The 12,257-nt window shown below is 37.6% G+C and overlaps 1 protein-coding gene across 5 annotated transcripts in view; it reads left to right on the top strand.

Moving 5' to 3' along the window:
* ARFIP1 (ADP ribosylation factor interacting protein 1) overlaps window positions 1-9,970 on the top strand; it is a 41,009-nt gene extending 31,039 nt beyond the window's left edge. For all 5 annotated transcript variants that reach the window (XM_054064971.1, XM_054064970.1, XM_054064967.1 and 2 more), the window contains 2 exons: window positions 1,901-2,075; window positions 9,802-9,970. In XM_054064971.1, coding sequence (XP_053920946.1) covers window positions 1,901-2,075; window positions 9,802-9,957 — 331 coding nt within the window. In that variant the 3' untranslated portion in view covers window positions 9,958-9,970. The remainder of the gene's footprint in view (window positions 1-1,900; window positions 2,076-9,801) is intronic.
* The last annotated feature ends 2,287 nt before the right edge of the window (window positions 9,971-12,257 follow it).

Raw genomic sequence — 12,257 nt, 5'->3', positions numbered from 1 at the left:
CCATTTCAATGAGGCAAATAAATTACAAAGTTTCTTTGCTTACATAGCCAGTCTATAATTTTGCGGCATTAAAATACGTCACATTTATTTCTGTGCCTCTTCTTCTCTGTGCCAAGTTGCACTTCAGCATTCATCTGTCCCCCTCTTCTATCAACTCTTTTATTAGTCTCTTTCCTTTTTCTAATTAAGTCATAAGCTCTTTAAGCCAGAATCATAGTGACAATGAGAATCAGAAAGCCCTGTGAATATTATCACTCCTTTCACCTTTGGAAATTTCTTTTGGAGCAGTTGTACCAACTAAAAAGTTGTAGTTTATTACCAATTTTTAATCCTGACTGGTGTCTAGTTTTAGAAGTGCCTTTTTGTGCGAAAGCATATTTGGAAAGCCAGAAGCAGGTTAGTTTGTTAGTATTTGAAAGCTACAAAGAAGTATGGAAGGAAGAGTGAGGCTTTGGGCAGGGCTGCCCATGATTCTGGAGTTATTTCTGGATATTGTATGATGAAGTGGAGATGGCTGTGAACGAAGGAGCTCAAGTTGCATAGGAGGTGGAAGAAAAAAATGACAAGTCAGAGATTGTTATTACGTTTGTTTCATCCACCTGCAACAGTATTTTACAATATAAGAATAGTTTATCTGGCAAAGATCCTGCTTTCAACAGATTTGTCTGTAATGCTGGAAAGCATAAGATTAATTTAGTGATACAATCTTTAAACTACAAGCATTCCATAGGTACTTTTCCCCACTTATAAATGCTATACTTTATTTAATTTAAGCTTTCTCTTGAATGAACTTTCTTGCGGGGGGGGAACACAACATTTTTTTTAAGAGAAAACTGAATATTCAAGCTTCCTTCTGGAGTAAAAAAAAACCAAAAAAAGCTTTGTTTTTTTCCAGTAAAATGAGAAAGAAGGCATGACTGGTTCATCTCTATTCATATAATAAAATGGTGCAGTCTAATATGGAAGGATATCAAGGTTTATAACTTATTTAATATGAAGACCAGCTAGTTCAATTAAAACCTTGTCAGATATCTGCAGGCAGGAGCCTATCTTATAACATCAAATCTGTTTTGCTAGCGGTATCCAGGATAGATAATTTGGAGAAAACAAGAATAAATGGGAAAATACTTTTCATCTGTCTTATCTAGAAGTGGGATATATATGTTTGCAGAGTTAGCTTAAATACTTACCTGGCTACAAATCTTAACCATCTGTCTTTCTTTTTCCCATGTCTCCTTCAGTGGTGGTATTGATCTAGAGTCTGACTTCCCTAGGAAACATAAGTCCTTACTAGATTATAAATAATGCATCATCTTTTTTGCATTTTGCAGCCTGTTTATTCATAGGACAGACAAGTTCTTGCAAAACTATTTGTGGAAGAACTGTAAAACAGTTCCAGTTAATGCATACAGAGAAGCCTAGAGCATGGTGGAAAAAGCCTTGGGACAGAGTTTAGTCTAAGTGAGCCATTGCTCAAATATCTGCTTAAAGAAGATGTCCTGCTCTTGGTGCTTCTCTTGCTCTCAGCACTAACTCTTCACTGAACTGATTCAACAGAGAGTAACCTAAAAAAAATTAACAGCTTTGTCTGGGTTAATAAGCCAAGATGTCCCAAGGAAGGCTCTGACCACTGAAGCCAGCACAAAACAGAGCATTGGGAGCATGTCACTGAGATGGAAACAGAAGAGAGAGGGTACTTTTGAGGCAGCTGTATATAGTGTACTTAAGGGTAGGTTTACTTCATAAATAAATAGAAGGTGGGGAAAGAATTTGCCCAGTTTTATTTGTTCCATACTTGACTGGTTTGTTCATCTTCTATTGTACTTGGCCCTGTGTGCCAGGTCTATTTTAAGACATTTTTACCTTTAGATATTTCTTTCCTCCTCCTCTTTCTTCTCAGGATTGAATATGATGCCTATAGAACAGACCTAGAAGAGCTGAATCTTGGCCCTCGTGATGCAAACACTCTGCCAAAGATTGAGCAATCACAACAACTGTTTCAAGTGCATAAAGAGAAATACGACAAAATGCGTAATGATGTATCTATCAAATTGAAATTTTTGGAAGAAAACAAGGTAAGATATTATGCTTGGGAGTTTTGTCCTGTAAGTTTCTGCATTTCTAGAAGTACTTCAGTTGTTAGATCTTAAAATACATCTTAACTTAGAAGTAGAGTGAGCAAAAAAAGTAAGATGAGTGTTCTGAATTCTTGCTGTATCACTGGATGACAGCCTTTTTAGAGCAGGCAGCCTTATAAGTTTAATCAAACTGCTCCATCTCCAAGTGGCAAATGCTATGGTAGTAAGTTTTTTGTTGATATGGAAGGTTTCAAGTTTCAAAAACCTAACTTTACCAGTTCATCTTATTTAATGGTTAAATGAGTCATATAAATACTGATTTAAGATTTGAAGAAATACTTAAATTTAACAACGCTGTCATAGAGCTTATGCACAAAGGAAAAGAGAGAACTGTGAAGAGGCTTCTTCGAAATTAAGCTTCTTTTAAACTAATAGCTTGCACTGAGAAATGAAACTTTCTGTAATTAATGCCCTTATAGTTTCTTAATTCTAAACAGAGCTCTTGGGCTGTTGGTTTGAAGGCTTTTTCCCCCCTATATGTTTATTCCAACCATTCCATTTCATCTATTCCCTATTAGTGATGGAATTCTTGGCCCTCTTATTCTGTCTACCAGGCAAAAATAGAATTACCATGCAGAACATACTTTTAAATGGTGTTTTCTTTGATAAACAAGTCCTTATGAATTGTTTCTAATTAGATGTAAAAATTGTAGTCTTTCAAGACCTGATTTTGTTTTCATACCCATAATAAATGAAATGGTTATAATAATCTATGATGATATTTCCTGTGTCTTCAGAGGGAGAAAAATACAATCAAAACCTACGTAAAAGTTAATAGTTTGTGAGTCTATCCCTGTTTAGCAGTGGATTAACATATTCATTATGGGTTAATTCATGTATTTGCAAGATCTGAATGTAGGTAGCAGCTGCCTGTCAGAGAATACAGGAGTGATCCCAAATGTAGCAAACCATGCACCTTGCATGCGAGGAGGAGACTTTAGGGAAAATCATGGGGACATGCAAAACCAATTTAAACTTATTATTCTGAATTCTTGAATATATTATCACATATGCGGTTGCATCAGCTACTTACGATGAAGATGGAAGACAGGGAAGAAACATGAACTGTCAACAGATGAGAAGAAGAAAAAAGAAAGTGGAGAAAATGAACAAACATTGTGATTTTCAAAACAATATATGCTAAAAATGCGGCCTCAAAGCCCTGTTACTTCATACAGGCATTTTCCTTACAACCAAGGGTCTGGTATCACATAATCATTAGGAGTTGATGAACCAGATCATCAAATGATTAAAAACCAGTATTGCCCTGACTTTCATTTGTTGTTCTTGCTGAACTCGTAACCCATTAACTTTAAAATGGAAAAAATCCGTATTGGAATTAATTTTCTTGAATAAACTGAAATCTAATCTAAATGCAGATACTTGTGCTTAAATTGGAAAATGCTCATAAGAACTGAGTTTTAAAACTATGCTAAGTTGAAAACGGTTATACTGAAGGTGTCGTCTTGTTCCCCCTTTCTTTTCGTCTTCTATTAAGTTGCTTGCTACTAATATAATGTACTTCTGCTGAAGTTGTATGATTCTTTTAGCTCATATCTGTAAAGCAGTTGTGATGCTGAAATTCAAATTAATTGAAAGTAGCACTTACCCTGCTTCCTCTTGGTTTGCATTAATTATACTGTAGACTGGCCAATTCATGTTTGTACAGAGAGGAAAGCTTCAGAATGGAAGCATTTTATTTCCAACTTGTATAAAAAAGGTTTCCATAGTTCTTAAGATATTAGATTAGATAATTTAGGGAACACTAATGGAGTTGTCTTCCTAGTGGCAGCCTCGAATTAGATCAAGCATCCTGTTAGCAGCCACAGCCTGTACATTTTGTTTCTGAAAGGGATTGTTTTTTCCTTCCTTTTCTTTTAGACTAATACAGAGAGGACTTTCACATGATTAAGCTTTTTTGTCGGTGGTTGACATGTCTCAGTTTTGACACTAGAGATGTCAAAATATTCACTAAAGGGCATGTGTAATTTTGTTCCCAAATATGCCACAGAAAGGACATCCTTTACAGTCAAATATTGACTTAAATATAATTATCTACTGGGAGTTTTACTCTCGTAAGCTTTACTTTGGTGTTTTGTATTTATTGTGTAGGATTCTCCATAGTAAACAATATGTAATTTTAATTCCTATCTTAAGTTTTTACTTCAGGAGCACCTTTTTTTTTTTTTTTTTTTTTTTTTTTTCAGTTTGGATCTGTTTCTGATAGTTGCCCAGAATGTTTGTTCTTCTGTTGCCCAGAATGTTTCATAGGGTGTAGTGGGAGGTAGCAGTTATTTGAGATATGTTCTTACTAATCTGACATCTTTATTCCTTTTTCAGATGTCAGCCAATTTTTTATTTTTTTTAATTAATGTAAATGGAGGGAGCTCCTGTAAGAGTTCATACTTGTCTTGCAGCTAGTATTTAGAAATCGGAACGCACAAGACACCAGACAATTATGTAACCATTATAAACATTACTTATAATTTTTAGCCACTTAGAAAGTGCATGTACCTACTCTTAAGTAAATTACTTTTGAGTTAGTAATCCTTAAAGTATAAATAAATACAAGATCAGTAAGTGTAGGAACTAAACTTGAATTTCAGTTAGATTTAATAAACCTCTGGTCTACTTTTTCCCAAGGTACATGATACCAATCACTATGATCCATCATCATTTAAACATCTATAAATACAGCGTGTGCGTAATGTGAAGGAGAAGAAAGGAAGGAAGAGCACAACGGGTACAGCTGTATGAGCGTGTCTGTAATACAGCTGCTTCAGCTGTGGGAGTAGCACAGTGTTTAAGAGATGGCCTAAAGTATATGATGTTAAATTTTCAAGTGGAAGGGTGATTTTTTTATACTGTTAAGCTGTTACAGTAGTCCCAAGGGGGAAATTATACTGGTTATACTTACAGTATATCCTTAGTATCAGGAACTTGTCATTTAGTGTGTGTCCCTAGGACCGCATAGGTGCCCCTGTAATAGAATGGGAGGTCAAAATAAAAGAAGATCAGATGGACAAAATACTGGTTTTACTCAGTCTCTCACAAAGGACCTTTTTGTAGCCTGTTTTAGAAAGCCTTTGTTGCAGGCTTGTTGCATACAAGGCAAATGGGATTTACTATCCGAACAGCAATGGCAAGGCATGGCCTTACCACGCTCATGTTTAATGTACTAGAACATGCAAATCTCTAATCATCAAAATTATTAATATGTATTGTCATGGTGCTGCATCCAGGTGTGAATTAATATTTGTTCTGAGTCTAATTAGAGAAGCCTTTTCAGGTAAGAAAATAGTATGGTAGCCATATAATATTTCTATTGCAGGCTGTAAACCTTTGGGTCTCAAGTCTTGTATGTATTGATACAGGATATAGTACAATGTAGTCTCAAGCTTAGTGGTTATTATTGCTTCTGTGTTGAAAACAGAATTGTGTAATAAAACCTTGCTGTAGCAAAGCAATTAAGCAACATAGGGTTTAATTTTAGATCAGATAAATCGGTTCATTATTATGTCCCAGTAAATGTTTTTACAGTCTAGCTGATATTAAACATTTTAAGAAAATAAATTGCCTATTTTTTTGCCTGATGAATGTCAACACGAAATCCTAGATATTCTTTTGTAAATGCATCTTCACTAGATGCACTCAGCTATGTTCCTACTCAAAAGTGTTGTCCCATGTTTGGTTACGCAGGACATACGAGGAAAGTAGGGAAAACTGGAAGGTGATTCAATCTGCCACTGTAAAGGAACTATCAAGCCAGTTTAACTGGCTGGTGGGCTCCGCCTGGTCTGCATTGCTGCAAATGCCACTGAACAGCCATAATCTCGCTGGCATTATGTTGTGGTTGCAGTCTCTTTGTGCTTTTTCCTCTGGGTTCATGTTAAAACTTCAGTTAGAAGCCCCAAAAGGTTCAGAAAATTGAATTGTAGTAAAGCTGGAATTGTAAGTTTCTGTCTGTAAAATCAAGATATACCAGATTTTTATTCAGTTCTGTTGTAGCATTTCATCTTGAAGTGAAAACTATTTTGGGCTTTTTGTTGTTTAATGAGTTGCTGCAAAGTTAGATTGGTGCCATTCCCAGCTGGCAGAATTCTGAGAAGTTTGTGGTGTTGGGTAATGAGTATAAGAATAGCTGCCATCAAAATCCCTTTTTTTTTTTTTTTTAATAAGAATGGTGGCCTGTTCTTAGTTTAAAGATTTCTGCTGCTGAAAAAATTTTTAAGAGGCATTGCCTTTTTGAGAAAGGATGAATTGTTATTCATGTGTGCGCTTGAGAAATGTCAAATCTTGTAGTGTCAAGAAAGAATTACATGTGTTGGAGAGTTGTACTTCATGAGTTTAGACGCTTGCTTCTACAAATGAAAGCAATATGCAGTCTAATGGAAAGCCAGACAAAGTAACTGTTTAGACCAAATAACTTCAAATAAAATTAGCTAGGGGAAAGAATTATGATAGTTGTGAGGAAGTACGAGCTAACAGAAAGATTAGAATGGGGGTAGTCTTTTTGATCGTTGAGATGATTGAAACAGTCTGAGGAGGATGCAAAGACATCTGTATGTACTGTGTCATGGAAAAATTGGTGTTTGGAGGTAGTGGGAAATAGGACAATATTTAAAAAGAATTGAAATGCTAAGAGCATCCAGACAAAATGTTAAAATTCAAATCCAACCTAGTATCGTCTGTATGTGAAGCTTAAGCCTTCCATTTAGGCCATGTCCATTTTTTTATGCTTATCCACAAAGTTCAGTTTTGCTTTGAGACTCAAGTTTGCCAAGTCTTATTAGGGAGTGCTTACTCTGCTCATAATTGGAAACAAACAGGTGTCTGTAGTTAATTAACAATGTACAATGATTTTAATTGATACTCAACTGTAAAACATGATGGCTTTTTGACAGGCATGCTAGTCATACACTGGAACCTGTATTTTAGCAGCATACCAGTAACATTCTTTTATTAAAAGGCAAATCTTCAAATGCTCTTTCAGTGGAAACAGGTGCTACGGCCTCAGTGCTGAAGAGTTGGCCGTTAGGGCTGTAGTCTGACAATCACTTCAAGGCTTTGCTGGAAAAAGAATGGTCCCTTCATCCTCGATCCCCATCCCCCATATCATGTTCTGTTGTGTTTACAAAATCAGATTGGGGAACTCATCTAGGCCAATGCAAGTATGTAGTTAGTTGGATCAGGGAACAGATCTAGATTAAAACTACCCAGACAACAACATAACTGCATGAATATTTTGCCAACAGAGAGCTAAGGTGAAACAGAATGGAAGTAGGAATCGATGGCTGGACAGTTGGCAAGGCTGAAATTCTTTTGTGGGATAACTGGTTAGGTTCTAAGTGAATACTTGTTGTCCAGTTCTTAGCTGTGTTTGCAGGTGTTTGCAGTGGACATCAGGTGATTTGAGATTATACAACTTTCTCTCATTTCTCTTAGCTGGCTGCTGCTTAGGTCTTCTTTGTTCAGTGTCAGACAGTTCAAGTGGTCTTTTTCTAGAAACTTAATTTTGACGTTACATGAATGAAACTATGGGTAGGAAGATCCCACTTTTACTTTTGGATTCACGTAGCAATCGGCTGCAGAAGTTATAACATCTTGAACTTCTGCAGCCAGTTTGATAAGGATCATGAAATTTACACCACAGTGAGGTAGCTCTGGCTTGGAGAGAGAACTTCATACAATGAGGTATCTCTAGTAGATCAAAAAACCCCACCAAAACAAAACATCTTTTCAGTCACAGAATCATAGAATCATTTGGTTGCAAAAGAACTTAGAGATTGAGTCCAACTGTAAAAAAAAAAAAAAGTCAATCATCTGCCTCTACATTGTTAATTCTTGCCTCTGTGTATGTCTGCATACATACATACGTGAGCCTAGGCCTGACTGAATTTATAAAGTTATCAGAGGACTTCATGGCAGTTCACAAAACCTTTGTGTTAAAAGCTGCCTGTCATGGTTTAGCCCTCGCCCAGCCAATTTCAGCAGCTAAAACTGAGTAGTTGGACTCCCAGTTCCCTTTCCCCTCACACTCCAAGGGAAAGGGAAATGAGAAGAAAAGACTTGCGGGTTGGAAACTAAAACTACAGCTTTGATTAAATAGCAATAGTAGTACTACTAATAATAAATAAAATGCACACAAATATATGAAATTGCACTCTTCCTCTTCATGACTATATGTCACCACAAATGCTGTACAGCAGACATAGGGCGCGTGTGTGGCAGGAGGGGGGCTGGCCACAGGAAATGGATTCAGGAAAACGCAGATCTGGGATCAGGGGAAAAAGGACAGGCAAGGTCCTCACTGGATGCCCGTTGAGGAAGAGAGCAGGACCCTCGATCTCTCGAATTTATGCGAAGCATGATGTGTATGGCATGGAATATTCTGGTCAGTTTGGTTACCTGTCCTGTCTGCATCTCCCTGCAGGTGTGACCCTTCTTCGTCTTTGACTTGTGGCACTCCATTAGCTCAAGCGTGGCCTCGGTTACTATAAGAATAGGTATAAGCATTGGCCTTTCCGCATACCAAGGCCCCATGTTATCACTTTTAGAGAGAAAGACTGTCTGAAAAACATGCAGTTAACTTTTAGAAAATGGCGTTATTTAGATGAGACTGAGCTGAAGGTAGAAAACTGATTCTGCTTTAAAAGACAACACTACCCTAATAAAATACCAAATTTTGTCTCAAATTGATGAACTTGGGCTAGAAGCTCCCCTTGTGCTCTATCAGCCTTCCTGTTCCTCCATTCTCCTCTGTGTTGGCTAAATATTGGATTGAAGTCTTGTCGGCTGAAAACAGGTACAGGGCCACTACCTTAGGGACATGCCCTGGCACAGAGTATGGTTATGTGCTGGGCTAAGAGTATACTCAAAAGAGACAGATTTTGGCTGCAGGAGAAAGTGGGCGATGCCCTTTCCAGCCTACTACTGTTAATCATTCGCAATTTCAGATTTATTGGTGTGCCAGGATGAAAATGTAACATTTCTTTAAATTTGGCTTCATCAGTGCTATAGCTTGTCACTATAGATCAGACCGGAAGAGAAGCAGTGATGCCCTTCAGCTGCTCTTGTGCTGTTCTCCCCAAGTTTTGATTACAGCTATGACCTGTGTGTTTCATGACTACTTTGCACGAATGTTGCAGTCAAGATATTGTCCGAGAGCTGTAAATGATCCTGTGTTACAGGGGATGGGTGAGAAATATTGACGGGAAAAGAACATCAGTTTCATTTCACTTGGGTATATGTGAGCTGGAAAACAGAAACTCTCTGCGAGGAGGGCAAATAAATTAACTGTATAGTTAGGTTTGTCATGTATTGTCTCAGAGAACTCAGTTTTGCCTGCAGGTAGGCATCTTAAGTGGAGGTTTGACATCTAATTTAAATGAATTAAGTACTTGCAACAAGTGTTTAATATTTGATAACATTATGCTGTTTAGTGAATTGCTTTTGGTCCATGAGTTGGTATTGACTGTTAAGCATATTTTTTGAAAACTCTAAATGTTAAAGAATTTTGTATTTGCATCTTCTGTTTGTATTTTTAAGCCTTTATTAAACAAGCCTGTATGAACTCTGAGCATCTCCATTTTTTTAATAACTGCCCTGTGATGTTGTTAACGCCTGCCTCCTCCTCTTACCCTATCTCTGTCGTTGCCTGCAGGTCAAGGTATTGCACAATCAGCTCGTTCTGTTCCACAATGCTATTGCAGCATATTTTGCTGGGAATCAGAAGCAGCTTGAACAGACACTTAAACAGTTCCACATCAAATTGAAAAATCCTGGAGCAGATGCCCCATCCTGGCTTGAAGAACAGTAATCACATCAGAGAAGAGGACCCAATTTTAACCTAAAATCTTTAAATCTGTTCATTATTAAGGGTTGGGGTTGAAGGACAGTTGTAGTGATTCTTGCACCGACAGCTTTAATTTTTTTTTCCCCCCTTTTATAATACTGTAAAACTGAATTTGGTGGGAAAGTGGGTGACTTTGGGATAACCAAACATCATTTCTGTCACTTCAAATATAGAGCACTCCTTTTGTAAGTGAAGGTTGGTGGTTATTTCTGTAACTGGGATGGGGGAGGAAGAGAGGGCGGGCGGGAGGGAAGGGAAAGAAAAGAAAACTGTTATACATTTGCACTGACAAAAGATGTTTGTGGTTTCTGGTCATTTTGGTGGCTAGTCAAAATATTTCCAAATGGAGGTTTACGTGATTTGTACCAACTTCTGGTATTTTATAGATTAATATAGCAAACATCTTCAGTAATTTTCGTATGACTTTTTTAAAAGGAGAAGTTAAAAGAATATTTTGCAGATTAATTATATAAGGCCTACGTGTGATATCTGCATATAAGGCAACAGTAGGAGATGGCTCATTGACTTGTGGAATTGCAGCAAATGCCTTTCTAAAAGATGTACCTGTCCATCACAAGTTCAAAAAAAAAAAAAAGAAAAACACTAAAGCAAGAATTGCTGTCAGACTGAGGCTTCTAAGCACGTGTTTTTTGCTTTGCACCAAGTGGTTTCCAACCATGCAATGTACTAATTTCATTTAAAATTTTACTTTATGAAACAAATACCGTACTAGCCTTAAATCACAAGTATGTGCCTTTTTATAAGATATTTTCCACCATTGTACATAATCCAAGAATCCTTTTACGTAACAGTTTGTCAGTTCCCAACAAGGGAAAGGAAACTGTGTAAATGTTTCTTTCTACACTTAGAGCAAGTTAAAGCTTTAGTTAACCTTCATGGTATGATGTTGAGAGAGGAAATTGGGACAGTATGGTTTTTCTATTTAATTGAAAAGCATACTTTGGTAATGGGAGTAACATGGAGGTTACTTTTTTAATTTCTCAGTCAGTCGGGTAGTCCTTAAATGTAAACTTCTGTGTCAATTTTATCATAGATATTTTAAATTCAATATATTGGAGTCCTCATTTGCACATGTTATGTTGCTTTGTGTTCTATTAAGTAAAATGAAATGCTTCAGATACGTTATTTACAACTGTGTGGATTGTATGATTTATGTACTGTATGTTCAAATGCCTTTCAGCTGACATTCTTAAAAGTTTTCAGTGCTTAACACAACTGTAATGTAACTGTAAATCAAACTTTTTAATCATTCCTCATTAAATTCTTAGCCTGACAGAGCCTTCTTTATGGTTTTGTTCTGTCAGGATCTCTTGTAATAGTTCATTTATGTTCCCCAGAATGTATATCCTATGTGAATTTTGTATTCATATTAAAGATGTTTGCAGTCAAACTTCCTTCACTTGTGGTGTTTTAGAGCAGAACCCAGCAAAACTTTGGGGTTTTCTGACCACAGGTTTGCCTACACACCACCAGGGTTGCTGACAAAAAGATGGGGTACTCCTGTCCCCAAGGGGTGAAAGGATGCTTACCAAGAAGTTAAGCAGGGCTCATCAATAGAGCTTTAAGCTAGACATGAAGGGGGGGATGGACAAACCCCGGCTTCATAGAAAAAAGTCTGGGAATGGCACTCCAGTGTCTGAGGGATGGTGTATTGGTGAGGCCATTGGTCTGCCACCTCAGAGGAGGTGGAGGACAGCACCCCAAGCGGCAGCGAAGATGCAGAGGTTATTGATGGGTTAGAAAACTACAGCAAGCAGTCACTTTGGAATCAAGACTATTCCCCTGAGGAGTGTGGTGGGATCAACTGCCCCACTGAAGTGCATCTGCACCAATGCATGCAGCGTGGGCAACAAACAGGAGGAACTTGAAGTCATTGTACGGTGGGAAAGCTATGATCTAACTGCTATCTCAGCCATCTGGTGGGTGCGTAACTGGAGCTCTGCCGTGGTTGGCTATAAGCTCCTCAGGTGGGATAGGAAAACAAAGAGAGGTAATGGGGTAACCCTCTATGTTGGAGAGTGTTTTGATAACCTTGAGTTTAATGGTAGTGATGATAGGGTTGAGTGTCTATGGATAAAAGTCAGTGGAATGCCCAATAAGGAAGATACCGTGGTGGGAGTCTACTATAGACCGCCCAGCCAGGAGGAAGAAGCTGATGAGAAATTCTACAAAGCAACTGGGAGAAGTCTCACAGTCACTAGCCCTTATTCTTGTGGGAGACTTCAACTTGACAGATGTCTGCT

Source organism: Cuculus canorus, chromosome 4 (assembly GCF_017976375.1).
Source record: "Cuculus canorus isolate bCucCan1 chromosome 4, bCucCan1.pri, whole genome shotgun sequence".
NCBI lineage: Eukaryota > Metazoa > Chordata > Aves > Cuculiformes > Cuculidae > Cuculus > Cuculus canorus.
This window is presented reverse-complemented; position numbering and strand designations above follow the sequence as displayed.